General features: G+C 34.0%; 1 protein-coding gene across 1 annotated transcript; it reads left to right on the top strand.

The window, feature by feature from the left end:
• Nucleotides 1-26,308, top strand: LOC105325985 (uncharacterized). The gene is made up of 23 exons (XM_011425807.4): nt 1-270; nt 9,770-9,856; nt 10,031-10,363; nt 10,550-10,640; nt 10,750-16,586; nt 16,702-16,929; nt 17,025-17,162; nt 17,249-17,467; nt 17,561-17,734; nt 17,901-18,105; nt 18,201-18,394; nt 18,559-18,660; nt 18,966-19,192; nt 19,329-19,475; nt 19,599-19,681; nt 19,789-20,069; nt 20,193-20,401; nt 20,514-20,669; nt 21,027-21,154; nt 21,412-21,674; nt 21,884-21,953; nt 23,870-24,066; nt 25,381-26,308. Exons 2-23 carry the CDS (start codon nt 9,802-9,804, stop codon nt 25,773-25,775), a joined length of 9,732 nt encoding a protein of 3,243 aa, XP_011424109.4. The 5' UTR covers nt 1-270; nt 9,770-9,801; the 3' UTR covers nt 25,776-26,308.
• Nucleotides 26,309-26,665: the final 357 nt, after the last annotated feature.

Here is a 26,665-nt window from a genome sequence, read left to right as displayed (position 1 = left end):
CCCAGGCAGATTTGCGGTTCCCGCACGATATAGATAGGTAAATGGTAAAACGCTTGTTTTTGTGAGTGTGCGACAAACAGACAGTGTGCGAATTTTCTCTTGGAGTTATCTGTGAACCAATTCCGGATTCATCTCGGAGTTTTCTGTACCAGTATTTTCGTGGATTTAGTGGACGTATATTCCTCGGTGATATTAACTTAGATTTCGATATTGGACAACTCCGACAAAGAGGAAATAAACCATAAAAGACTAGAAGAATATATGTAGTATGTAAGTACAATATACAATGTATAACAGACTGAAATGGGATAGAAAACTAAGAAATAGTTCCACTGTTGAACAAATTATGGTTTATATGTAATGTTACATTATACAAGTTAAGGATAATTTTTTATGAAAATGATGAGCTGAACGCTTCGAAATTTAAAATGTTATGTTAATCTATAACTATATAAATATATCTGTACACAAGTTACAAGCATAAGAATATGGTATTTAATATTTTATATGTTTGATACAACATCAATAGTAAAGGTCAGAGCGGATATCCCTGTCACATACCAGAGTTCACAAATAACGGATCTCACCATTATACCAAATTACATATAAAGAGGAAGAATTCTCGTATTTCTTGAGATTTTGACATAATTTATAAAACTTTATTACATAATACACGTTTTTACATAGGGACATCAGTGTTTCAATAGATTTGTGACGTAATTCCTGTTAATTTACATTCGATAATTAGCGGTAGTCTGACTACTTCCTCCCGTTGACGTGACACGGTAATGTAATCATTAGTCTGTTAACGCAGCGCCAGAGGTAACGGAGAAATGCATTAAATACACAGCTTTTGTATTTCAAAATGGCCGAACGGGCATGTGTAATTATCTTTAAACAATAAAACAGTCTGCAATATTGCACGAGAAATTATAGTGTCTATCTGTTCATACATGTGTGCTTAAATCACATTCTTTGTTTCTATACATGTAAATACACTGTGAAAGTAGTGATTAGTATGATTATAATAAGGTAACATTTGAGTTTGCTTCGTGGATTTTGAATACTAAATTAATATACAAATGGACAACAGTGTATGATTTGTATTTACATTTATCTAATATTTTTGTTGATAAAACCACGACAAAGGTTTAATTAATTTACCTTTGTTAAAGCTTTATTGTAAATCTGATTTTTAAAAGCTTTTTAAAGATATAGTAACATACAGTATACACGTATTATCAAGAATGTAATTTAAAGATATAGTAACATACAGTATACACGTATTATCAAGAATGTAATTTAAAGATATAGTAAGATACAGTATACACATATTATCAAGAACGTAATTTAAAGATATAGTAACATACAGTATACACGTATTATCAAGAACGTAATTTAAAGATATAGTAACATACAGTATACACGTATTATCAAGAACGTAATTTAAAGATATAGTAACATACAGTATACACGTATTATCAAGAACGTAATCTAAAGATATAGTAACATACAGTATACACGTATTATCAAGAACGTAATTTAAAGATATAGTAACATACAGTATACACGTATTATCAATAATGTAATTTAAGGATGCTAGATGGTCAACAAATTCACCATCAAATGTACCAACAATTTAAGACATGATTGTTTTGTAATAACAATTATATGGTAAAAAAAAAAGTCCATACATTTGCCTTTTTGGCATTTTCCTATGTATTTTTATAGACTTCTTCTCCTAAAGGAGATCAATACAGTCTAAAAATGGCCACAACCATTGATCCCTCTTAATGGAAGAAGAGAACAGCAAATAATTTTATTTCTTTATAACTGTTTATACATAATTATCGTTTCAATGCCCAACGATATAAAGTCTAAACAACAACAAAACACAATGCTTTACTGTTTTCCGACATTGATATGAAATGAACGTCAAGATAGGTACCAATCAGACTGAAAGACAACCACGGAAAAAACCAATGACATACTAAAAACAAAGGCCAATATAGTTCTTTTACATATGATAAGGAACTAAGATGTGGAGGAGAGATTAATGAAGATGGTAAAACTTGTCAAACTGTAGGGCTAGAGAGCTACTGTCACAGAGGTTGTAGTGTCATTTTCAAACCATTTTTTAAAATTACTTTCAAACTCAGAATAGTACTTTTTAAAAAGAATTTTAAATAATTAATAATTTTGTGAACCAAATCACCCCGTTGAAAATGAAATTGACACATGTCAAACAACATACACCACAAAACGAATAAATTTTGGTTTATTTCTTTGTGAACAAAGCGCCTTGTAAAATGAATTTGTTACAAGTCATCTACATGCAACTCTGAACCCCATTTACAGATTTTGGTCTTTTTTGTGAACTCCAGCGCCTTTTAAAAATGAAAGTGCTTTACTGTGACGTCAACCAACAATGACCACAAGAACAATCTACTTTTCTTGGATGTCTTATAAAAAAAAATGAATAACAAGATAAAGATTATTGTCTTTTTTATAGAAACGAAAACATAATTAAGGTTCGAAAATATTATAAACGACATAGAATAAGGTATCTAAAAATATTTATAGATATCAATAAAAAAGTTAAGGCTTTTGACAAAATATAAAATTACTTATAACCCTGGAAACTTTAATTTAAATTTTTAAGTTGAAAGTTATGTAATTGCTACTATATATATACCGAGACAGCACAGAAGACAAGAACATGCAAATGCAATCTAATTTGGATTTAAACAATAAAAACGCGACGGACACAATATTCTACTTGACGTGTAGATTTGATTTTTTGGATAGTTGATACAATTTTTAAAAAAAAACACTTGTGCAAAAATAATTATGTGCATATTATTTAAAATATCTCTCTCTCTTTCTCTCTCTCTCTCTCTCTCTCTCTCTCTCTCTCTCTCTCTCTCTCTCTCTCTCTCTCTCTCTCCTGGTCATTAAACCAATCACGGGACTATATCGCCCCGCGCTCTCAGCCCGCCACAATAAAGTCGTAAACCTCTCCCCCCGGGTCCGCGTCTGGACCTTTCCATTGACAGCTGTCAATCTCCCGCCTGTCTTACTGCATGTCTCTGTTCATATGCTTCCGTAGAAAAGAACATCTCAGCAGTATTTATCCGCCTTTTTCTTAATATGGCATGTGTACACGACATTTTTGTCAAGGACTCAAAAAATAAATGGTGTGCATTTTCTAAATTGATCTAAGAGGAACTTCAACTGTTGTTTTTTTACTTGTAAATTAGTTTCTAGGATAACGTTATGTTCATATGGTTTCAATTTTTAACAGCAGATCAGACATATAACGCCATGATTATGATATTAATTCTTTGATGATAATCAATTCATAGTGGTTCCTTGTTAAGAGAAAATCACATGCATGGCATATGAATTGTCAACTTTTATTCGGTACTTTAAAAATTTATGATGCATCAAACTTTTCCCGCGTTTCTCTCTTGCCTTTAATTCTCTAGATACACATATGGAAGGTTGTGAGTTTGTGGGTTGGATGAGACTGAGGCACGGTCCGAAAAAACCCGACTCATTCTGTAGAAATTCGGTGATAATTTGGAACTGTTGTTGGTGTTAAAATGTTTATTTGATGATATTGACAATGACAGATCCGTGAAACAAAAGCAATTAATCACAACAACATGCATGCTTATACATATTGATTAATCCATCTCAATTTATACAGAGGGAAACTTAATTATATCTCTGTACTCCTGAAGACCTAGGTTTACCCAGCGAGGCGAGGCAGGTCTAGCTATGATGTATCTGCTCTGTGACAGATTCCGATGAATCAACTCCCCTGTAATTGAAATAAAGGCAGCTATTTCATCAGTCTTATACAAAAGAACAACTGGGAAAATTTATAAGTATATGAAGATAGATCAACAATTAACGAAGTTCATTAACATTTAACACCCGATCATTATTTAAGGATATGTTGCTTACACGTAGAGTCTTTAATTTCTTTTTCTTTTATCAACACCATTCTGCTAAGACATCCTTTTTTTTATCTAACCCTTTAGTATGTCTCGGTGTCAAAGTATAGTGTCATATTGTAATTGCATCTGCAGAAAGCTGAAAAAATTAATACACCTAATAAAAAAGAATAACAGACCATAGATATCACAGAAGAAATTATTGGTAAACATTGAGATCTAGAATCTGAAATGTGTTCTGATGAACCATAAACAACCCCCTGTTATTGGTTAGGTATTGTTATGTACGGACTACTTTTCTCCTATGAATAATTCCGCCGGAGAGCCGCTGTGTGGTTTCTGGGGACACCACTGATTACCTTTGGTTAGCATTCTTCTGACGCGAGTCCCTGCTTGATATACACCAGACAACTCCAATGAATACTAATCACCCTTCTCTTGCTGTTACAGTGTACAAGGTTGTGGTACGTGAAATCCATTTTCATAAGATCTGCATATTTTATGGCACAAAGTTTTTCGACATATGGCACAAACAGGTTCAATCGGTGGAAAGAGCAAATCATACGAATAAATAAATGTTTATTTTTCTTCTTGAAAATGCCAGGCAATGTAAAAAACATTCATACTCTCTCGACAAAACAACATATAACAGTTATTTAATCTTGTAAACATAATACTAAGTTTTAATAAAGTTCTGACCTAAAGAAAAATAACTCATTAATTGAATGATTGATTAATTCATTTAGAGATAGGTATATCGATGGAATACGATATAGTGGAAGGTATTCTGCAAATTTAATCGTCATTTCTTCACAACCAAGACATATTTTTTAACCAACACAAAAAAAATACTAAGGAAACGCAGAACAGTTCTGTTTGTTCGTTCTCTTTCGTCCTTTCTTTTGTTTTGGGGGTTTTTTTTGGGGGGGGAGGGGGGATTTGTTTCGGATTTTTTGGGGTTGGTGGAAAGGGGGGTCCTGAACACAATGCCGATTATTTACTTCCGTACCAAGGTGGCATTTTCCGTCCGTTTTACGTGATATTAGGTCATAGTTTAGTACATTGTTTAGATATCTGATACTATTTCTGTCATTGATACTACATCTATCAGGTGAGATATGAATCTTAATAATATCTTCAAAGAAAATGACAGATCGCATAGGACAGAATTCATTTTGGATATCAGGAATTACTATACAATCTAATTGTGACATAATCTAAACAAAAATTCTTAATCGAGTAGTGAAAAATTTTCTTAAGAAATTCTTATAATCCTACTAATGAAATCATCCGACATCTTGGTCATTAATATATCATATAAATATTTTCTCCATATGTTTATATCCTAAGTTATTTCAAGCTAGTTGACTTATGAACAGAACAAAGCTCCATCCCAGCTGTTTGCCTACATACAGTAGTTGTTTGCAATTGGATTCTTCTAGTGTGGTCCCTTTAAAAATCATGTCAAAATACATCTTCATTAAAATTATACTTAAAGTACCCTAGTCTTAAACTGAAGTTGATGGACAAACCTAAACTTTCTAAGTTAATGTCTTTTTAGCAATTCATTTGTTTTTAATACTTTGACCAGCCTCAATCAAAGAGGCTCGACCAAAGGTTAACAAAGACAACTGCAGTTCAATCACCCAAGGTCTTGGTATGGCATGGCTAAAGGAAATGTAGGAAACAAAAAAAGTCCTAAAAAAATCTAGTCCTTATTTCCTCCACAACGAAGGCGCTTCTCCTCTTACAAAGCAACTTCCAGGACATGTAACTGACGTTTAAACAGTTATTGTTATGTATCGCTCTAGACTCCGTCTGTTTATGGTCGAAGTTAGCTGGCCAGTAAATTGATTCTAAATTTGGATGACTGGGGGATGTTTCCTGTTGGTGCTTGGTCAGTGACAGTGTAAGACACAAACAAAGGGGTCAACAGGTGAATCATTCAGGTAGACTTAATGTGACCGAGAAAATGGTATATGCCGTCATGTCAAAATGAAATAGCTCACAGAACAATCAATTTGATAGTTTACAGTTAGTTTCGATATATACAAATTATTTATTCCTCAAAATAAGCTAATTTTCATAATTTACTTTTGACCTAATGGTTTAAAAAACTATTTTTCACGGTAAATTTGGATTTAGAGATTATAGTGAATTTCCGTGCTTTTGGATTCTTATTACATAAATATATACATTTGCCCGGTCATTTTCTCTTTATTTTTAATAGGTAATAATAGGTTAATTGCTAATAGGTAATAGTAGGTAATGGTAATTTAGTCAATCGGAATAAAGGGCATAAACTTCATTAATTAAATTTTATTTGTTACCACTATATGCAAATATTTCACAAGGTAGTTTGTTAAGTAAAATGCCCGGAAGCCCGAACATACAAACTAGATGCAACAACCCTCAAGATTGTTTGTGTGAACTAATTCGACACGTGACCTGGGACCGAGATTTTCCAGTGACGGGGTGAGGGTCCCCCTTGTAACTTGTTCAGGGCTCGTTGACACCGGCAATGCAGCGCGTAAACACCCTTGCTAAGTGCCCGCGCACCTTGTAATTGATGATTAACTGTAATTAACAGAAAGTGAAGGCTAGTTTGTCTCAGCTAACAAGCTTGGCCGTGGATTGTATTTTTAGTCCGCAAATGGTTAATTTTTCGTATACACCTGGTGCGGTTCCTTGGCAAATATATTTATTTATACATATGTCAAACACGGTATAAATTCTACATGTATACAGTAGACTAAGTACGCAAAATGTGTCATACATTCAAATAAAATAGTCATTAATGTTATAAAAAGTTTACAGCAACTTTGTTAAATTATTGAAAGAACGGTTGTTCCCATTCTAGACGTGGAGTAAATAATTCTATAATTACAGTTTGCATCATGAAATATAAAGATGTTTGTAAACAAAATATAATCTACATGTTAAACTGAAATCAGAATTTTGTTTAATCTAACCGTCTTAAAAAATCGATTTTAGAGTGTAAGAGAAGCCTCGTTTTAATACTGCCTGTTTCTAAGTGGTCATTGGTGAACCACTGCTCATAACACTCTAAACAAATCATAACACTGACCTACCATGAATAAAAATAAAATATACAGAAACACTTTGTTTCCAAGCTAACATTTCCGGAAAGGTGTCTTTAAAATATTCTTATGGGTTTCTTTTTTCTCTCTTTAAGAATCCTCTGTGTTTCCTCCATTTAAAACTTGTCTTGCTCGCTGGTAATAAAGCCAAGTCTTTCGTTTTACAACTGCTGTTCTGTTTGGATAGTTCCAGGAACAAGTTCATTTCTATGTTAATGATTTAAGTAGACCTTGAAATAAATACAAATCGTGCCACAAAAATCAAATTCCACGAAATTCCAGTCATGGTTTAACATCAAAACTGAGTGCCTCACTGTGATATTCTATTTCATGTACAATGTAAACATATGCCTTGACTAAAACCTTGCAGAAGATATGAAAACAATTCTAATACGACGAAGACATTTTACAGTTTTATCTAAAGATATACATTCTTAACATAAATCTTTTTTACGATCGATAAGCAATTAGTTGACATGAATATCTTTATATAAAAATTCTGCTTTGCTCAATTAATGTGATTTTTTTCGATTTTCAATCAGCATTTAACATGTACTATCACCTTCATTGTAAGATCCAAGTACAATAATTTTCCAAGTAACAGTAGACTTATGGAGAGAACTATTTTTTTCCCAAATAGGTTTAAAATACGACATTTCCTCTTTAGTATGATTTTTTGACAGTTTTGAGATGAAAATGATAAAGAAATGAACTATTTTTATATGTTTAAAATTGTGCTCTATTTCCTTAAATGGAAAAAAACATAGTCTTAAATTTGATGAAGTAGACTTTGGATCCCGGTCAAAATTGTTGAACAGGTAGAGATTAAAAGATTAAAACACAACCAGACTAGGAATTTTTTTCCTTATAAGACACTCTTGGACATTTATTTATAAAGTAGACTTTAGAGCCTAAGTTGACAACTAATACTCAGACAGGGAGAGCTTTATCGCCATTAGATACACTTTGGGAGTAGATGAAAATGACCAACTATCGAGAAACCAGTGTCTTGTAAAACTAGTTTTAACTGGATGACCAAAAACAAAAGACGAGATGATTGATAGGAAAAGAAGAATCCCCCTCCTATTACAGTGATTTTATGTCCATTCGTCTAGCGTTCAAGATTCCTGTAAGCTTACACCGACTGGCATTGCCAGTTTTATAGCAAACCTTTACATGATCAAAATATGTGTATTTTTATGCTTATATTTTTCAGATTCGGGTTTTAATACTGGAGAAGTAAAAACAGGTTAAACAAGTTAAAACAGTCATAAAAATGATGATATTTTGCTGTGAATAAGCAGAAATCAAGAAAAGGTTAAGAAAACTGCAGTTCAACTGCTGATTGCTCCAAACGGCATTTAGAATATCAACATGTCACGAAACCGACCAGATAACATAATAGAAAGCATATTAATAAAAAAAAACCTATAAATATGTGTTTAGACAAAAACAGATAAAATTAAGCAATTAATTATTGGAAACTTATGATAACAGAACAGCGCACTTATAATGTTTAATTTAATTATTTTCTGTTTTAGACATTAACCAATGAAAAAAGCAGTTACTAAACTAGATTGGCATTTTGGCATTAAAATATTCAGTATTAGTAATTAGTCAACCTATTAAAAACAATCAATTTGCGGAACTTAGATTTTGTTACATGTAACATGATAAAAAATTCAAAGTTATATGGCGTTAACAATTGTTTTGAATGGTGTATTTTATTGGAAAAAATAAAAGAATAGAAAGTTTCCCTAATAATAAACATGTTCCGCTGTGGACACTCTGAGCGAGGAAGATACTGGGGAGAGCTGGAGGCCTGATTGACAGAGAGTATGAGTGATGGTTATGCTGCAGTTAATGTCAACACATTCAGTCCATCCTCCTCATTTACATAATGAAACACCATTAACGGCGCAAAATATGACGACCACGTTTGTTTTCTAAGCGTCCCCACTGTACCTGAGCTAAATTCATTTTTCTTTGATACATTAGTAGCGTTCTTAGTTTTATGTCATTGTTTTTGCGTAGAAAACACAATTAATATGTTATTGAGAGCTTCCAATAAGTGTTGAGATTACGACAAAGTAAAGATTATACTTTGAAAATCATGATTAAAAATAAAATAAAAAGCGAGTCTTAAGCGTATGTATACATTTGATTACTAGTATTCAACAAATAAATAAGATTTTCTAAAAGTTTAACGGAATATGAACTTGGTTGGTCACGTGATCAAATATGATTATTGTGATTCCCAACTATTATACTGGTGATTTCGAAAGTCAAACCATCCAGAATTAAGATCATGATCGTGTTTTTATGTTAAACCATAAGCTTGTGCAATGATATTTTTGATGTCAAAAATATGAACTTTTGACCAATTGAAAAGTTCACAAGGAAACGAACTTTTCGCTCTCCTTTAGGTTGATGTAGGGAAATATGGTTGCATACGTGAATCTGATGCTCATAAAAAACTGTAAACGAATATTGACAACTTAAAACAAAAATGTATATATCAAGTCGGACGGAAATTGCCAACTTTTTCAGATTTTCAAAATAGCCTAAGTGAGTGTTTTTATAGAATGAATCGCCTGTTCCTCTTCTACTGTGATGTTATAAGTCTAGTTGTGTTAATCTTTGTGGTCTAGGCTTAATATGATTGTTTATTTTACAGTTAATATGAATGACTGATTGCTTTTACAGAACATGATTGCCAGAAAGCAGTGTAAACGATAATGACCAGGAAGAGACAAGATGCCATTCGGATAATCATTCTCTTGCTGTCCATAGGTAATTTAATCAAGTCCATAAAGTTATTTTAGTTTTGACTTTTAATGAAGATTTGATACTAGGCTTTTATATAAATATATCTAAACAAGAAAAAAAGAACATTAGCTAGGTAAGATTGATATGGAATAGGTGTTTTATTAATCTCTGTCGTACAAATAACTTTTAATGTTTCAGAGACCCGGATCTCTAGCCAACAACCCTTCCCCGATACCGAGGACTTCATCCCAAATGAACACCACGATGTAACAGCTTTTCAAAATAAAACATTTGCCAAAACCCAACAGTCAAATGATGGACATTACTTAGATCTATTAAGTGGAATTTGCCGGGAGGGGTGGGTCAAAGGTCGGGTTAATGACGTCACAGTCTGTCTCAGAACCAACACACACCCGTTGTCATGGAGCGATGCGCGCGACACCTGTCGAAAAGATTTTTCTTTTCTAATGAAAATGGAGGCACCTGTATCAATCGAGTCCCTGAAGCTTGAGGACTATCTTAAGAGGAAAAGTACGAATACTAAATGGATACTAAATGAAAAACCTTCTTTTTAAAATGTGTTCAAATATAATCTATCTATGTAATAAATATACAAAACAAAATTTGAATACTGACACATGATTTCATTATTTACAATCCAAACGATTTAGTTTTTGTTGATAAAAAAATAATATAAAGCTGATTTCTTGCATTTAGACATTGACAACATTTGGACCGGTATCCATGAGGAAGGGGGCTATCTTGTGTGGGATGAAATCTCTCCACATAAAGTTCGAGCATACAATGAGTAAGTCATTAAACCATTGACCAAACAATAATCAATATGTTATCATTTATTGCGGACCTTTAATATTTGTCGATAGTTCTTCTGACGTTGTTTCAAATTCCTATTTCAGTCCTTTGGAATATGAACTTCTTCAACGGAGGAATTGGAAATGGAACATAGAGCCTGACGATGAGGACGAGGATTCAGCTGATAATGACGATTTTGAATTCCACGAAGACAGTCGATCAACCTGTGGCTTGTTGAATTTTAATCAATATATGGAGAAACATACACTTTCTAAACGATCTGTGGAAAAGATATCAAAACAAATTAAGCAGAATGACGATATCCCTGAATTAGAGCAGACTCCAGCTCCAGGTTCTAGAGAGGTGGATACTCCTCAAGACATAAGACGTCATTTGACATCTATGTCAGGACTACGAGCCTTAGAGCGTTATATAGAACAATTTAGTCGCCAAAACAATAGAAGAAGAACTACACTAAATACAAATAAAGTAATAAAATTTATAGAATCTCAGCGCAAGTTGCTACAGAAGCAAGAGAATGACCGAGAGTTCACTACAAATCTTAATGAGGCTATTGAACCTGCTCAGCCCACTGAGGAGACTGATTATCCCGATGAGAGAAGGGATCACCCAAAATCTTCATACTTACGACAGACTCTTGATAAATCTAAAACATTGCCCGATCTAAAGGCTGATTCAGAAGATTCAAACAGCACATTCGAGGGAGTGGTGACACCAAGATCTATTGTGACGACTGCAGCTAGTCTTGTATCTATTCCTACTCGTCCCACTCGCCCCGTTATTATACCACTGCCTACTGATCCTGCGTATGAAAATTTTACAATGAATGATCAACAGGCAAATTTAACTGAACATAAACTAGCTGGTGTCCCCATTCCAACATTTAAACCAGAAAAGGAAACAAACACAAGAAGAGACAATAAAGAAGACAAAAATGTCAAGAATGCACATCCTGCTGATTTTGTTGACTACGAAGATTTGCTTTTAAGAGAATCTAAGAAACATACGACTCAAAGCAATGTTAAAAAGCCAAAACTGAAAGCCAATATTCATAGATCTGCAACGATTTCGACTAAAGCAATGGTGCCCCCCAAACCTCCCGTTGACAAAAAATCAACAAAGCAAACCACATCTAAGAAGAATGTACATTCCATGAAAGGTAATAAGGCTGCAAAGTCTGAATCAATTTCTTCATCTGAAGAAATGACAGATATAAGCCCAATTGGAATCGCAAACATAAGTGAGAAAGTAAAAACTGACAAGGACGAAAAAATGAGCCAAATTCTGGATTCTCTAGTGTCTTCCAGCGAAAACGTGGACTCAACAGAAGACACTGATGAGATTGATGACTCAACAGAAACATTAGAACTTAACCCCATTTCGAAACAGCAGAAACAAACCACATCCGAAAACAAAGCTGAAAGAGTGTTCCCTCAAAAACCACCATCTATTGCTATTCCACCTGCTTTAATTACTAACAGAAGAAAATCTAAATCTTCGAAAAGCTCAAGCTCACTGTCCGATGAAAGAAAACATCGAGCTTCAGAAACAGATGAAATTATTTTAACAGAAGAAATAAAATCAAATTCCAATGAAAAATCTTCATCAAGGACAACATTAGAAAAAAGTAGTGAACAATCTAAAGTTAGCAAAGCAGTCAAAATACCTTTGGAAAAAATAGAAACACCAAAACCAGTTCCTATTAACATTGGTCAAGCTGATTCTGAAGAATTGAAAGCATATTTAGATGCCATGAAACCTACAACAAAAGAGGATGGCGTATCAGATGAAGAGACAGGTAAAGCGACAAAAAGCAAAAGTGTAAGTGGTTCAAACCCGACTACCTTATTTAATACAAAAGCTTTTTACGACCTTCCGGAGACCTCGACAGAAAAGAAATCTATTTCATCAAAATCGGAAAAAACAACATCTGAGGAATTAAAAAAAGATGAAAAGCAAACGTCAAAACAAAGAAAAACAATAACAGATGCAAGAGGAGGGGTTCCACTGTCTTTATCAATGTTACATTCTGATAATACATCAGGGGATGATACCACTGACAAAGACGGTCGGCGCCAAGACATTGCCAACAAGTCACCCTCAACTCATAAACAGAAGAGAACCAAACTAAAAAAGAAAGTATCAGCTATTCCCATTCCAGTGTCAGTAATAGAGAAAAATGAAGAAAAAACAAAGCGCGAACAATTTCAAAAATCAAATAATTCATCTGAAGAAAGCATAGAAAAAACCAGTAAACTTGCGGAAAATATTGAAGAAAAAAAGACCACAGTGAACTCTAACGACAAGTCTCTTAGCAATGAAAGAAAGGCAGAAAAAGAGGAAAGTTTCAGCGAGTCATTGTCTTCAGACACTGTGTCCTTTGAAGACGAGGAAAGGGATCGAGACAAAAAACGTAAATTTAGTAAAAATATGAAAATCACAACTGGTCTTTTTCCTCCACCAATTAATATCATAAATCCTCATTTTCAGAAACAGATAAAAGAAAGACCAAAACAAAAAGATGATACATCGTCATTGATTGAAAAAAGCGATGAGGTAGTCAAGGATTCGATAAAACCACATGTTGTCTTGAATAAAACCAAACCAACTGCAGAGGCATTCTTTAATGGTCAAACTGAAAATGGGAAACAATTATCAGACGAAAATAAATCGTCAGAGGAAATACAAAACAACTCAGAAACAGGTGATTATACAAGGACTACAACAAGTGCAAATACAATAAGTGCAAATGTCCCTCCGATCCCTCTTGACAAAGTAAAAGAAGTAGATAGCAAAAACCGTGACAATGATGAAAGTGACGAAAAATCTGAAATGTCAAAGCCCATATCAACAACACCGTTTTCCTCTATGGTTAAAATTGACAGTAATACAAAAAATAGCGAAACTGGAGATAATCAAAAGAAAACTGCTGGTGGCATCATTATTCCAACACAATCGAATGACATTTTTAGCAGTTTAAACGACAGAAGTATTCAAAAAAGTAAAGACATGATAAGGAATTCTAAAGAGTCTGTAGCAACATCTTCTCTGACGAAATCAAATATGTTGACTGAAGAAAATATAGAAAATGTTAATCCGTTAGACACAACTAGTGCAAGTTTAGAAGTTGATGATGCTTCTCAAATCACTAGTTCGTCCGAAGAGTTGTCTGCCTCCACAGATTCTAGCATAGTTACATCTGCAACCCTCAGAGATAACGGGGATGACTCCGATTCATCAAAAGATATCATGGAATCTGAGCCAGATGATGCTATTTTAGTTATTGATAGAAGTAACAAAAACAACACGGACTCTTACTCATCAGACGAGGAATCTGATGAGACTAAAGGAATGAAAACCGTAACGATCATACCAGGGGTGGAAGATTACGTGTCAACAAGTTCATCTGAGGAAGTCAGCAAAGAAATCAAAGCAACCTTACCAATGCCAATATCAAACATTCAAGTAAGAAAATTTAAAGCTTCAGACGAAAAAGATGGTAAGTCCCTTCTTGACGAAACAAAGAAAGTTGACACACCTAAAAAAGGAAATGTAAGGAAAGGAAGTGGCCTTGATAAACCGACAGATAAAGATAGTTCTAATAAAGAAAAAAAGGAAACGATCTTAGATAAAGTTAATAAACATGTTAAACAAGAGCGGGTAAAAATTATTAAGACTTCTGTGGAGCCTGATAGAGAGGATGTTGAGGCAAACCGCGATGAAAAAGATCGAAAGTCATTGAATTTAGAAAAGAGCGGCGATATAAAGCTTGATTTTGAAAGACAGGAAAATGCAATCAAAGAACCAAAATCAAGTCTGCATAGTAGCTTCGAATCTGATGAATCCTCGAACGTTAAACATATCAATGGAACAGCAACTGCAAATGAAGTAAAACAAATATCATCAAATAGAAATGATAACGATGAAAATTCGGCAAAAGAATCAGTTTCAAATGAAGAAGAAGGAAATGACGGTAACAAAAACAGTAATGAAAAGATAACAGTTTTAGCAACAAGTGACAATTCAACTGATTCAAACCAAAAACAAGAAGATAAAAGCAAGAGCAATGAGTCAGATGTGTCAAAAGAAAATGAGAGTACTCTTTTGTCCTTTTCCCGCCATGGGTCTGATTCCCAATTTAACAATAGCAGTGAAGAGGTTAGTAGTAGAGAACAAACCTCAACTTCAATACTTCAAACTCCCAATTCAACACAATCCACTAGTATCCAAGGAAACAACAAAGAATTTGATGAAAAAAGCAGTGAGGAGAACGTTTCCTCTATTGATGTACAAACTTCAACTTCGACTCCAGTCCAATCATTACATAAAGACCCAACCCTTATTATTAAGAAGAACAAAACTGATGATGATGCTGATGATGCTTCTGCTGCTTCTGCTGCTGCTGCTGCTGCTGATGATGATGATGATGATGATGATGATGATGATGATATTGATGATATTGATGATGATGATGATGATGATGATGATGATGATGAAAACTCAAGTAGTGAAAACAAAATTTCAACATCTACTCCAGTACACTCACTATCTAAGGATTTCAATATAGAAAGCATTGAGGACAAAAATTATGAGAGTAAAAAGGATATTAAAGAGACTGTTTCCTCTGAAGAAAGAGATGTAAAAACATCGTCGTCAACAGAATCTACACCAATGAATACAGCTCAAGAGAGTGGTGAACATAGCAAAGACAGTACTGAAATTGCAGGCGATACACCAAGCTTTATAACAGTAAGTCAATTGCATAATCAGGTAACAGATGTAAGCAGTAGTGAAATTACAGAAAATAATTCTCATTTGGAATCAAAGGAGGTTATCAGTCATCCTACTGACTCTCTACCTTTCAATGATGTTTTTGACGGGAATAGTATTGAAAATATCCAAATAGATGCAAAGAAACAAGCCTCTGATGAAAAATCTTTAGTGTCACCGTCGCACCTCTCAAAGGAAGGAGACAGCACAGAAGAAATTGAAAAAGTTGTTGTTAAGGAAAATGTAGCCAATAATAGAAGCAATGAAAGTAATGAAAATATAATGCACTTGATGGATCATTCTAACGAGGAAGACAAATCAAATCTTTTGGTTGACTCTGCTATCGAATCTAAAAACAAGGCTGAAGATGATGAAAGCCATGAAGACATGGAAGATCCGAATGCATCGGTAAACCGCACTGACGATAATGCCTCTCTTTCTTCATTTGAAGAAAAAACTACCACAAAACCTTATTTAAAAGAATACAGTAGTTCCAGTGAATCAACGGAACATTTCTTTGTATCATCTGAAGAAGACAATGACAGAGTGGTGAGGTTTCGAAATTCAGAGGAAAATAAGTTGATGAGGAGTGGCAATTACGAATTCAAAGATTTCTACGACCATAACAATGAAATAGAAGATGATGAGGATATGTACCAAAAAGAAGTAAATCGTGATAAAATGGAACGAGACAAGCATTTCAAATTGAAAAGCTCCAGCGAGATGCCTATAGTGTTAGAAGCTATAAGAAATATTGACGATTCTTCAGAAGAAACACAAACTATAAAATCGGACGAGGCATTTAGATCTCTGTTTGAAAAATTAAACAACAGATCTAAAAGTTTAATGGCTGAAGCAGCTTCAAAGGATGAATTCCGTCACAGGGAGGACCAAGATTTAGATTTTGCAGGCATAAGAGCAGGGGAAGTGTCAGAAGACATGGATATGGACCCCGAAGATATACTGGCCCAAGAAGCAGATTTAAGAGCGGAAGCAAGAGTTAATCAAGCGTTGCTTCCGAGCTTTCAGAAGTCTCAAACCATTCCAAAAATTGCATCAAATGATGGAAAGGCCCATATGAAACTCTCAAATTGTAACAGCCGAAGAACATCCATGTGTTATACGTATCCAGTTACTGTCGAGTCCCAAGGTAATTTACTTTAGATCTCTTTAACTAAAAGTCAGTAAACTATATCGAATGGTTTTATTCAAAACTCAGAGAAAAAACTTCTACATTGATAAATACTTATCATTTTGCTTTACAGCATCGACATGCGATTCTGGATGGGTGGGTCATGTTTTCCATACAAAATGTTATCGCATTATGAGAAACGCCAACACAATCCCGAAAATGCCACATAAGGATGCTATGACCATATGTAAAATGGAAGGCGGAAGTGTTGCTGAACTAAATGATGGATATAAAGGAAATTATCTTTTAATGACGCTATTGAATAGTATTAAGGAACATTTGGGAGAACTTCCCCCAAAAGGTCAGCATTTATGGACAAGTATTTAGACGTTATGGAAATTTGAATAAATTTGTTTTGAGTTCTGTTTGATAAAAACGTTATATTTTGCATGACAGAGGATATTCCACCAATATGGGTAAGGCGTGGGTCGCGGGATTCAAGTTGCAGTGTGATGACGCTCTCCGGACCGATTGCTGTTGAATGTAATCAGAGCAAAGCTGTTGCGGTTTGTGAAAAGAATGCCAACGATATACGTAAGTATTTCTTCATTTGAGTTTGTTTTAAGTTTCTATAAAAAAAAGTCTTTTGGGAAATTATTAATGTAGTTTTTATATTCAAGGTATTCAAAATACAAGAACTATGAATACGTCTCTTGCGATTAAGGAGTTTGCAATTAATGACAAAAAGATCCTTCAGTGTGATTTAAAAAACTCGGCTTCGGAATTACCAATTTTGTGGTTTAAAGATGGCCGTCTTATCGACATCAAAGTCAAAAAAAGGAAAAGCAGTATTTTCCCTCATCTTGGAGGTCGACCAATCTCTCCTCTTCCGGAACCAGGTATTTTCATAGCATCTAAACGATATAAATGCAAAATCTGTAGAAGTCCTTTTTTTAAATAGCTGATGATAACATACTTTCGTTATTCTTCAGCGGAGACTGATGTGACCAGCCTAGAGTTGAACACCTGGCTTAGAAAGGCGCTGGAGACGTCAACTGATCAGTCTCTCACAGACGAAATATTCCAGGGACATTACTGGTGTGCGGCTTGGAAAACCAGCCCTTTTGTCAGGGACAAATCAAGAGAAATATTTGTTCGATTTACTGGTATGATTTATGTGAACAAGAATGAGAGTAGATATTAATGAATTATTTTTAACTAGAGCACTTGCTTTTATAATCAAATCTGTTTATAGCTAATATTATGAAACAATAATCAATATTGAAATTTTTTGTATGTCTAATAGTTTTGGGTTTTTGTTTTTAATTACAGATGTTATAACATTTGTGGGAATAATCCTTCTACCAGCCATACCATATGATGAACGATTGCTTCATAACAAGATCGAGAAAAATATTCCACCTATCCTCAACATAATGACAGATCTCAGATATATAAATAATATTGTCTTTAGAAAGCTACAGCAGGAATTTCCTAATTTGGAGAGTACCTCTGCGTATCCTGGAGATATATCGAGGTATGGACTTTTCATGTCATGATCAAAATTCAGTTTAACAGTTTTAATTTTTATCTATTTTGCAACTCATACTGTTATAAATATTATGATTTCAGCAAACCGCCTCTGCTTTTGTCTTTCAACGTATACATAAGAGCGTCCAAAAATTATACGACAGCAGACGAGATGCCACTGTATAAGAGTATGCGTACCAGATATCAAGAGATACTTAGAGACGGAAATATCCTGACTCGTTTACCGCGTGGAACTCCGCTACGCTTTATTCGATCTTTGAAAATACGTAGTACAGGTTAGATTTATAAGATAATCTACCAATATTAACGTTTCAAATTTCTCTTAGCCTAGATGATATTTTCAATAACGCAATGTTAATATATTAAATTGATGGAAAAAAAACATGGCACTAAAATTGTTTCGAATACGCAAAATCAATTGTTTATTTCATTTCTTTAGTTTCCTGCCAACAGACAACTTTGACGGACCCAAGAACTAGACTCGCCGCCAACTTCTTCCCAGCAGGGATAAACCTGAATGTTTCTAGCATTGATGTTTGTGGTAAGTTTTGTGTAATAGGATAAAATACCGCAAACCAACTTACATTATCGATGACTTTAGTACGCAATTTAATTGTGAAAAATGTGTTTGCGCCGACTCCTTATCGCAATTAAGATGCAAACATGAAGGTAAATAAAATATCAGAAACATTTTCAGGTCTTTTTTACGGCAAAACATACTGAAGACAATGAGACTCTCGTAATACCTGCTAGAAATTAGAATGTTAATAAATTAGGTTCACAGAATCTCTTATTCTCAATAATTAAATTACAACCAAAGTTCGGATCTAACCTAAACAATTTCAGAAAATGGCGAAAGGGCTGGAAAAGCAACATGTAAAGGAAACTTCAAGAGTGGTGCATATTGGGGCAACATCCAAATCACAAGAAGATGCGGCACTCCAGATACCAGGATGGAGGAAAACGATGAAGATTCCAGCGAACAACTGGTAGATGACGAGGAGCAGGGCGAAGAGTACGAGAACCTAGTTCAAAGAATGACAGCAGAGGAGAGACTGAGGGAACTAGCGGAGGTAAATAAAAGTTGATTTCAGTGAAGGGTCAGTATTAGAGATGATTCAAATAATTAAAATCATATTAATTTTTCGGTTCTTTAACATTTTTAAATCTGTTTATTAAATTATCATTGATACAATGACTTTTAAACAGATGGAAATAGAAGAAAACAACCTGGAGAGCGTTATAGAAGAAACGGCAGAAATTGCAGACACAGTTGAAGATTTCAAAGAAATCGATTTGGAGTACATCAATGAAATCATGGAAAAATCAGCTATTAGCAATGGCAAATCTAGATTTGTAAGTAATTCACCTTATATAGTTTTAAATCGATACTCTGGTGAATGAATACCTTGTGTAGAGATTTTTAATAGTTACTTACCTTCATATGAAACGATAACTCTTGTATTTTTTATGATTTAGGTGACTGCAAAGGCTTTGGAGACAGTTGATAGATTGTTGACTGTAGATGATATGGTTTTTCAAAATGCCAAAAGAGTCAGCAGGTTTGTAAACAATTAATGCAATGAAAAATTTAAACGCAAAGTTAAGCAAGTATCATTCCATTCCCTTCTTTGTTGCTGATCTGACATTTGTACTGCTTTTGTTCCAGCATCATCAAACATTTCGAAAGAATAGTTGAGGATACTGATTTAAATGACGATGGACATTTTCGATTGGTTCTTCCTAATGTCGCAATGGAGATTTATGAACTTCAGAAGTTTTCCCAGCCAGTGATTGGAATGGCCGCAAAGACAGACGAGGACGGAAAGGCGGTGTACACACCTTTCAACCAGCAAAGGATTGTCTCTATTTACAATGAATCTGTCCTCTATGATGATATTGATGTTGCGATTCATTTGCCACCAGAGCTGGTTGAAGAAACCAAAGCAGGTATCGTACAAATGCCAGAGTTATTTTTCTTACATTGTTTTCAGTTGTTTAGTTGATTTGATGGTTAAACCACACGTTTTTAGACTGCAATAATTCATTATTTGTCCGTAATTGTTTTTTTAGAAAACAATTCGAGGTTGTACATGATGGTGTACCGGGATGGCAATATGTTCCAGGATTTGTCCATGCCTAACAATGTCCAACAAGCTGCATCCGATTCAACACGTTCGAACAATAAAAAATTAAACAGTTTTGTCATTTCTGCCAGCATTGGTGGAAGAAGAATTAAAGGATTAAAACAAAAAGTCAAAACTATCTTCAGGCCACTCAAGGTACAAAATCGCTTTCAATTTAAAGCAATATGCAGCTCTTTTTAATTCAAACAACACATAATTTTAATTTGAATATAATATTTTGTCTACTTTGATATTGTATTTAAATCAGGATGTTGGTGGCCGAACCCGTACCTGTGCGTTTTACAACTTTACTCTGAACAACATGGCGGGAGGGTGGTCGTCTTCCGGTTGTACGTATGATGGTCAAGTGAACGGACGTGACGTATGTCTCTGTGATCACCTGACAAACTTCGCCGTACTCGTAGTAAGTGTTACGTAATTTAAATTTTTTTATATTGAATATCGGCTTGGATTTCATTTTTGCAATGTTTAGTATGTCAAGATAAAATGTTTTTGTTAGTAGACTACTCAACTAACTTAAAAGCAACACGCTATCTTAGACTAATTTATTTATTTTCTTTGAAATCTGTTGTGCAGTCATTATTAGTGTTAATATCAAATACAAAATCAGCAACTGGATTTTATTATAAACAATTTAATTCAGTTTTGAATCATTTTAATGCAGAGCTCTGTAGCTTTCTTCACAAGCGTCACTATAGACCTACCTATGTTCATATTGAATCAGATAATAGCGTATTCATAAAAATAAATGTGTTTCAAGGATTACTACGGACAGGACGACCGAGTAGACCACGTGCATGAAGTGACGCTCTCCATCATCTCTCTAATCGGACTCAGCCTCTCTATCCTCGGACTATCCCTCACCATCATATCTTTTGTTTTCTTCAGGTAAATAAATATATGCATATGAATAGAATATTGATATTGAATATGGTGATGATTATATTGATTTATACAGAAATCTAGTATTTTGATGTACTTTTCAACATCAAAAAAATATTGATAACTTTAATTCAAAAAAAAAAATGCAGAATATTCATAACCAATTGGAAAAATTTCAAGATGCTACCTATTTTTTATTGAACAAGTCAACAAACATTAGTGATTTACAAAAAAAAACACTTCTGAACTTTTTTCATTGATAGAAAACTACGCAAAGGACGAGCTCAGCAGACGCTGTTTAACCTGGCACTGGCCATGCTGTGTTCCTGGGTGATATTCCTGGTGGGCATCAAACAGACCTATCATTTCATTGGTTGCCTGATCGTGGCCATTCTCCTCCACTACTTCATCCTGGCCTCCTTTATGTGGATGTTGATGGAAGCGTTCCTTCAGTACCTGACTTTTGTGAAAGTACTTGGTACTTACGTCACCAGATATACCCTGAAGTCCGTAATCGCGGCGTGGGGTGAGAGCGCACTCTTGTCATTATCAACTCTTTACTGAAAATGATCTTTTAGTTAAAATTGTCCTTCAAAAGGTAGAATAATTATGAAACATATGAAGCTAGTATTTCTAGTTCTCTTTTTGAGACATTTGTGAAAAGCAGTTTTATTTACATGCACATGAAAAAAGTAACAGACGTGGGTTGTTTTCTATTGCAAATTTTAATTCCAGGCCTGCCAGTTATTCCCATCATTTGTGTTTTGAGCATTGACCACAATCTATACAAAGGGGGAGATCACTAGTATGTTACCCATTTAAGATTCTGGTGGTGGGCAATGTTATTTGTTAGAAGAAGGTTTGTTTATTTTTAGCACTGGTGATGGTCATAATGTTAGGTGGTGGTTCAATTTAAAAATAATGCTTCTTTACAGGTAATGTTGAGATATAAAAAGGTTTTAGAGACATATTATATGTAAAAGGCGTTCTTTAAGGATAAATAAACTTTTTTCTCATTCTTAATGATATTCAGTTGTATAATGAAGTAAAAAGAGGAATATAAAATTACAAACACAGCGTCAAATTATCGATGAATGCATTTTAGTGAATACTGCTGTTCATTGTCCGTTAAGCTTCTTTTTTGTGGTATTAAGGTCATTATCCATACGTCACAAAACAACGTCTGACGTAATTCACGCGTTATTACGTCTTATCCGTGCCCGATCTAATTGAGACCTAACGTTAAAAGGCGTATTTCAAAACAAAGAAATCAAGCTGACATAGAAATTGATTCAAAACAAATATATCAAAAATCCTGGCAACTGCAATCAATTAGGCCCACCGGGGTATTAATCAGCGAAATAACATGACTAGGTTGTGTCGATTGCGTACTCGTTTTGAAAATATAGACCGCTTACTTTTGCGTGCATAAACATCAATCCATTATAAGGTTGAATTTAATCAAATTCTTTTAACATTAATCCCTGAAAGTCCATAAACATCCAAAATGAAATCCTGATCGAGATCTATATTTCAGTGCATAAGGGAGATAAAAACACAAGGGGAAATAATTTGACCTATATCATCTTTATCCTATTCGCTTAGCAACAAGCATAGATTTGTTTTCCACAAAAAAAATGTTTTTAGAATTAAAAACCATGCGCTGAAGAGAAGTTATTTCATTATAAGAACAGTCTTTAAAACCAGTAAAAAAAAGTTTGAATAGAGGTTTTGTCTTGAAGGCATATATCAGGTAGTTAGCATTATCCACGCATGTATCCGCAATTTCTAAATACCGATCTCGATCCATAATAGTAACCGACATCCAAAGAAACCATCTTTTGCGATTTAAATGATACAGATTAATCTACAGTTTGTTTAAATCATATTTTCTATTTAACAATAATGAAAACATATTTGTTTAGAGTTATGAAATACTTAACCTATGCACAGTTTTATTTTTACGGATCTTTTTTCAAAATATATATTTTAATGATTTTACCAAAAATATGCCAATTGTGATCCTGTAAAGGCCGGTCCCTTGGGTAATTTTATTTCCAATTGATTAATGGCGTTAAGATGTAAATAATATCAAAATTTTAGAGAATTCTGTACGTAAATAAAATCATAAGAGCTTATATTCTCTTTGAAAATTTATTCATTTTATCTAATTTGTATGCAGATTTATCTATTTTTTGATAAATAAGCAAGTGTAACATAAAAATTTTTGTTTTGAAATAATAATTCCTTTATTTTACATAGGATATAAGTCAAAAAAAAGAATTTGTAAAAGTCAAATTTCAGGCTTAGGCTTATATTCTTTGTGTATGAGAAAAACGCCATTTCCGCAATCGGTTCTATTTTTAGCAACGGCCCTAGCTTTTATAATACAGATGGACCAGCCAACAGGGTAAAATTTGATAAGAACATATCCTCAGATACACGTTTGAAAAATATGAAAAAATTCTGTACGCATTTTATTTATCTAGTGGGGTATGGACCATTACCTTAAACAAATACTTTACGTGTTTTTTTAACATAGAAATCTACAGATGGACTCATCAATATATTTTCCTAATGCTTAATTTATTTATAAAGTTATATTATAGTTTTATTGTGTTCATGATTCTTTGACATTTGCAATGAAATAATATGTTTTATTTACTGAACGATAAAGCGTATAACAAACTGTTCACTACGTCCGTTGTCTTTGACTTTTAGTTGTTGGATGTCTTTGGATGCCTTCTACTATGCCTTTGCCATTCCCGTGGGGGTCATCATTCTGGCTAACCTCGTGATCTTCATCATCACAGTGGTTAGCATTTTCAGGAGACCCCAAGGCCTGCGCAGTAACCAGTCTAAACACAAAATGGCCATTACCAACCTACAGGCCGCCATTACTAGCTTCGTACTTCTAGGTATATACTTACTAATATAAAAGTAATATAATGATAATAATAATTTATATAATAATACTGTCATTGTATGATTCGAATACTCTGCCATTGAATGGACGTGGTCACACTCAAAATAGGTCAAATTTATTTTTTCCGTTTTTATTATTTAAAGTGTCTCATTAATGCATATCTAATACGAGTAGTTTATCAATTTGAGAGCCAATTGTCGAGTTATACGCGAAATGCAGAGCTCACAAGTTTTTGTTTTTTTATATAAAGCTTAGGTCATGATTTTGTGTACATTTTTAAAATTCCACGTTCACAACATTAGTGAATGTTGCAAACGCTAGGAACATTTATTTATGCTCATAACGATTAAAAAGAAAAAAAAACGCTTGAAAAAAAATTCCATTGGTATATTGAACAAATGCAAACAAAAACAAAGTACGAGCCTTATTTACATAACAAAGAATTGCAAGCTATGTTTCTTGTATCTCTATGACTGACTCTTAGATTTATGTTCATTATTAGAAATGCGTTATGAAAGCATTATAAACAATAAAAAAGGAATATATTTGCCCAAAATCGTGACTATGCCCCTTTAAGAGGATATAATATGCAATGAAAGCGACAGTTGGGTCGAACGCATATTTTTTGTTAATAAAGAAACAATACAGTTTGACTTAGTAAAGGCAAGAACACATTTCATTTAAAAATAGGATCCACCGGCTCACGCAAAGCATAACGTCAAGCGAAAGGTAAACTAAATCTCGCTTGGTCAAAAGATATGGCGGTCTTAATTCATACGTGAAGTTTGTCCTCTAACTAAAGGAGAGGTACATCAATATAAAAATCTTCAGTATCAAAACGTCGGGTCTTTTTTAAGCATTTTGGGTTGTTTTGTTGGATTTATTGATAAGACATACGTGAAAATATCAGAAACAAGTCGTATGCACTGATTACTTATTTAAACACTTTTTAACTTATATTGTTAGCATTTTGTTTTATCGCAATAAATATCAAAAACGCCAGTCATTTTATGATCCAGTAAACTTTGTTTAACAAAATGGCGTACAATGTGGCGGCGCCCATTAGTTGAAAGAAAATTGTTCAGCTCTTAGAACCCATGATTAAGCTTTCATTTTTCATTAATTTGATTATACATACGTGTATGCATTATCCCTCAATTCGCAAAGAGGGCTGCGTCCGCCTTTTGCTGTGCTTAGTTTTAAACAGAAAACAAATACAGAAATGTAGTAGTACGAAAAAAATAAAACATTTTATTATATGGTCAGTAAAAGAATATGATATTCATTTTTTTTCTTATTTCTCTAGGTCTCTCCTGGATTCTCGGTTACTTTGCTATATCAGACGCCAGGCTGCCGTTCCAGTACGCCTTCACCATACTCAGCTCCCTGCAGGGCTTTTTCATCTTCGTTCTTTTCGTTGCACGAAAGAAACAGGTGCGCGAACAATGGAAGATGATCTGTTGTTGCATATACCCGGATCAACAGAAGGCACAGCGCACCCTATCGGCCTCGGCCTCATACCCCAGTACATGCAGTAGTAGGAGCACCTCGAGCACCTCGACACTTCACCACCAGGGGCGCACCGATCGCTCAGATAGCTGCAAAACAACCACCAGCTTCATCGGATCAGAGTATGACTCAATTTACACCGTACCGTATTCTCGTGCGTCTCGCGACTCGCTGTATTATAGAAAATTGTGATATATTTTTTATTTGTTATATTGATTTGTCTCAAATGCTCATCTTATGTTTGTGTCTCTTTTAATTCTAATTGTTTTGATGCTGAATTAGGGGCTTCGTTTATACTGTTTTTTTATGTCAGAAAATCACCAAAAAGCAATATATTTGATTATGTTAGCTATAGAATAGTCAGAACCATATTGAGGTTATTAGGAAAATATTTCACATGACAGATTGATTAATCCTTTAATTCATTTTAATCTTTAACATCTGAGATAAATGATATTATCTTAGATTCACCTAGGGATGTGCTTGCTGTCGTCATTACTTTTTTTTATTCTCCGATATGCACAGGGAGAGCATGTTTGGTAGATAGTTCGATAACTCGTCATATAGTGCTCCTATAACTTATTATTTGGATTATTTATGATATTTTCACTCTTCATTGTCTCACTTTCTCGTTGCCATAGATTATAGACTGTCTTGAAGTTGTGACACGTTTTATTTGTAAAAATTCATATGTTGTCATTCAGAATAAACATCATCACGTAATATTTTGTTCTTTACGTTTAATTAAGTTTTCTCGCCATTATACAATGACTGATAAACAAGTTCTACAACTTATTATTAATATCCTCTCGTTGGCACTGGTGTAAGCGCGTGGGAGTCATTAATGTGGAAAGAATTTATTATAACCACTTTGGACTTTTCCAGAACAACTTGACTGCTTTTCAGAAAACGGCACAGCCCATCATTAAAAAGGGTAAATAATAATAAGCAAAAATCCTATTCTTCAAATTCCATTTGAAACCAGAAAATTGTCCATAGTCAAAACGATGTGTATTGCTTCAAATGTTTATTTTTAAGAGATCAATGCAGCTGTTCCTTGGACCTCCCTAGCACATTTTCAC

Source organism: Magallana gigas, chromosome 4 (assembly GCF_963853765.1).
Source record: "Magallana gigas chromosome 4, xbMagGiga1.1, whole genome shotgun sequence".
In the NCBI taxonomy this organism is placed as follows: Eukaryota; Metazoa; Mollusca; class Bivalvia; order Ostreida; family Ostreidae; genus Magallana; species Magallana gigas.
The sequence above is the reverse complement of the archived record's forward strand: the minus strand, read 5'-3'. Positions and strand labels throughout refer to the sequence as shown.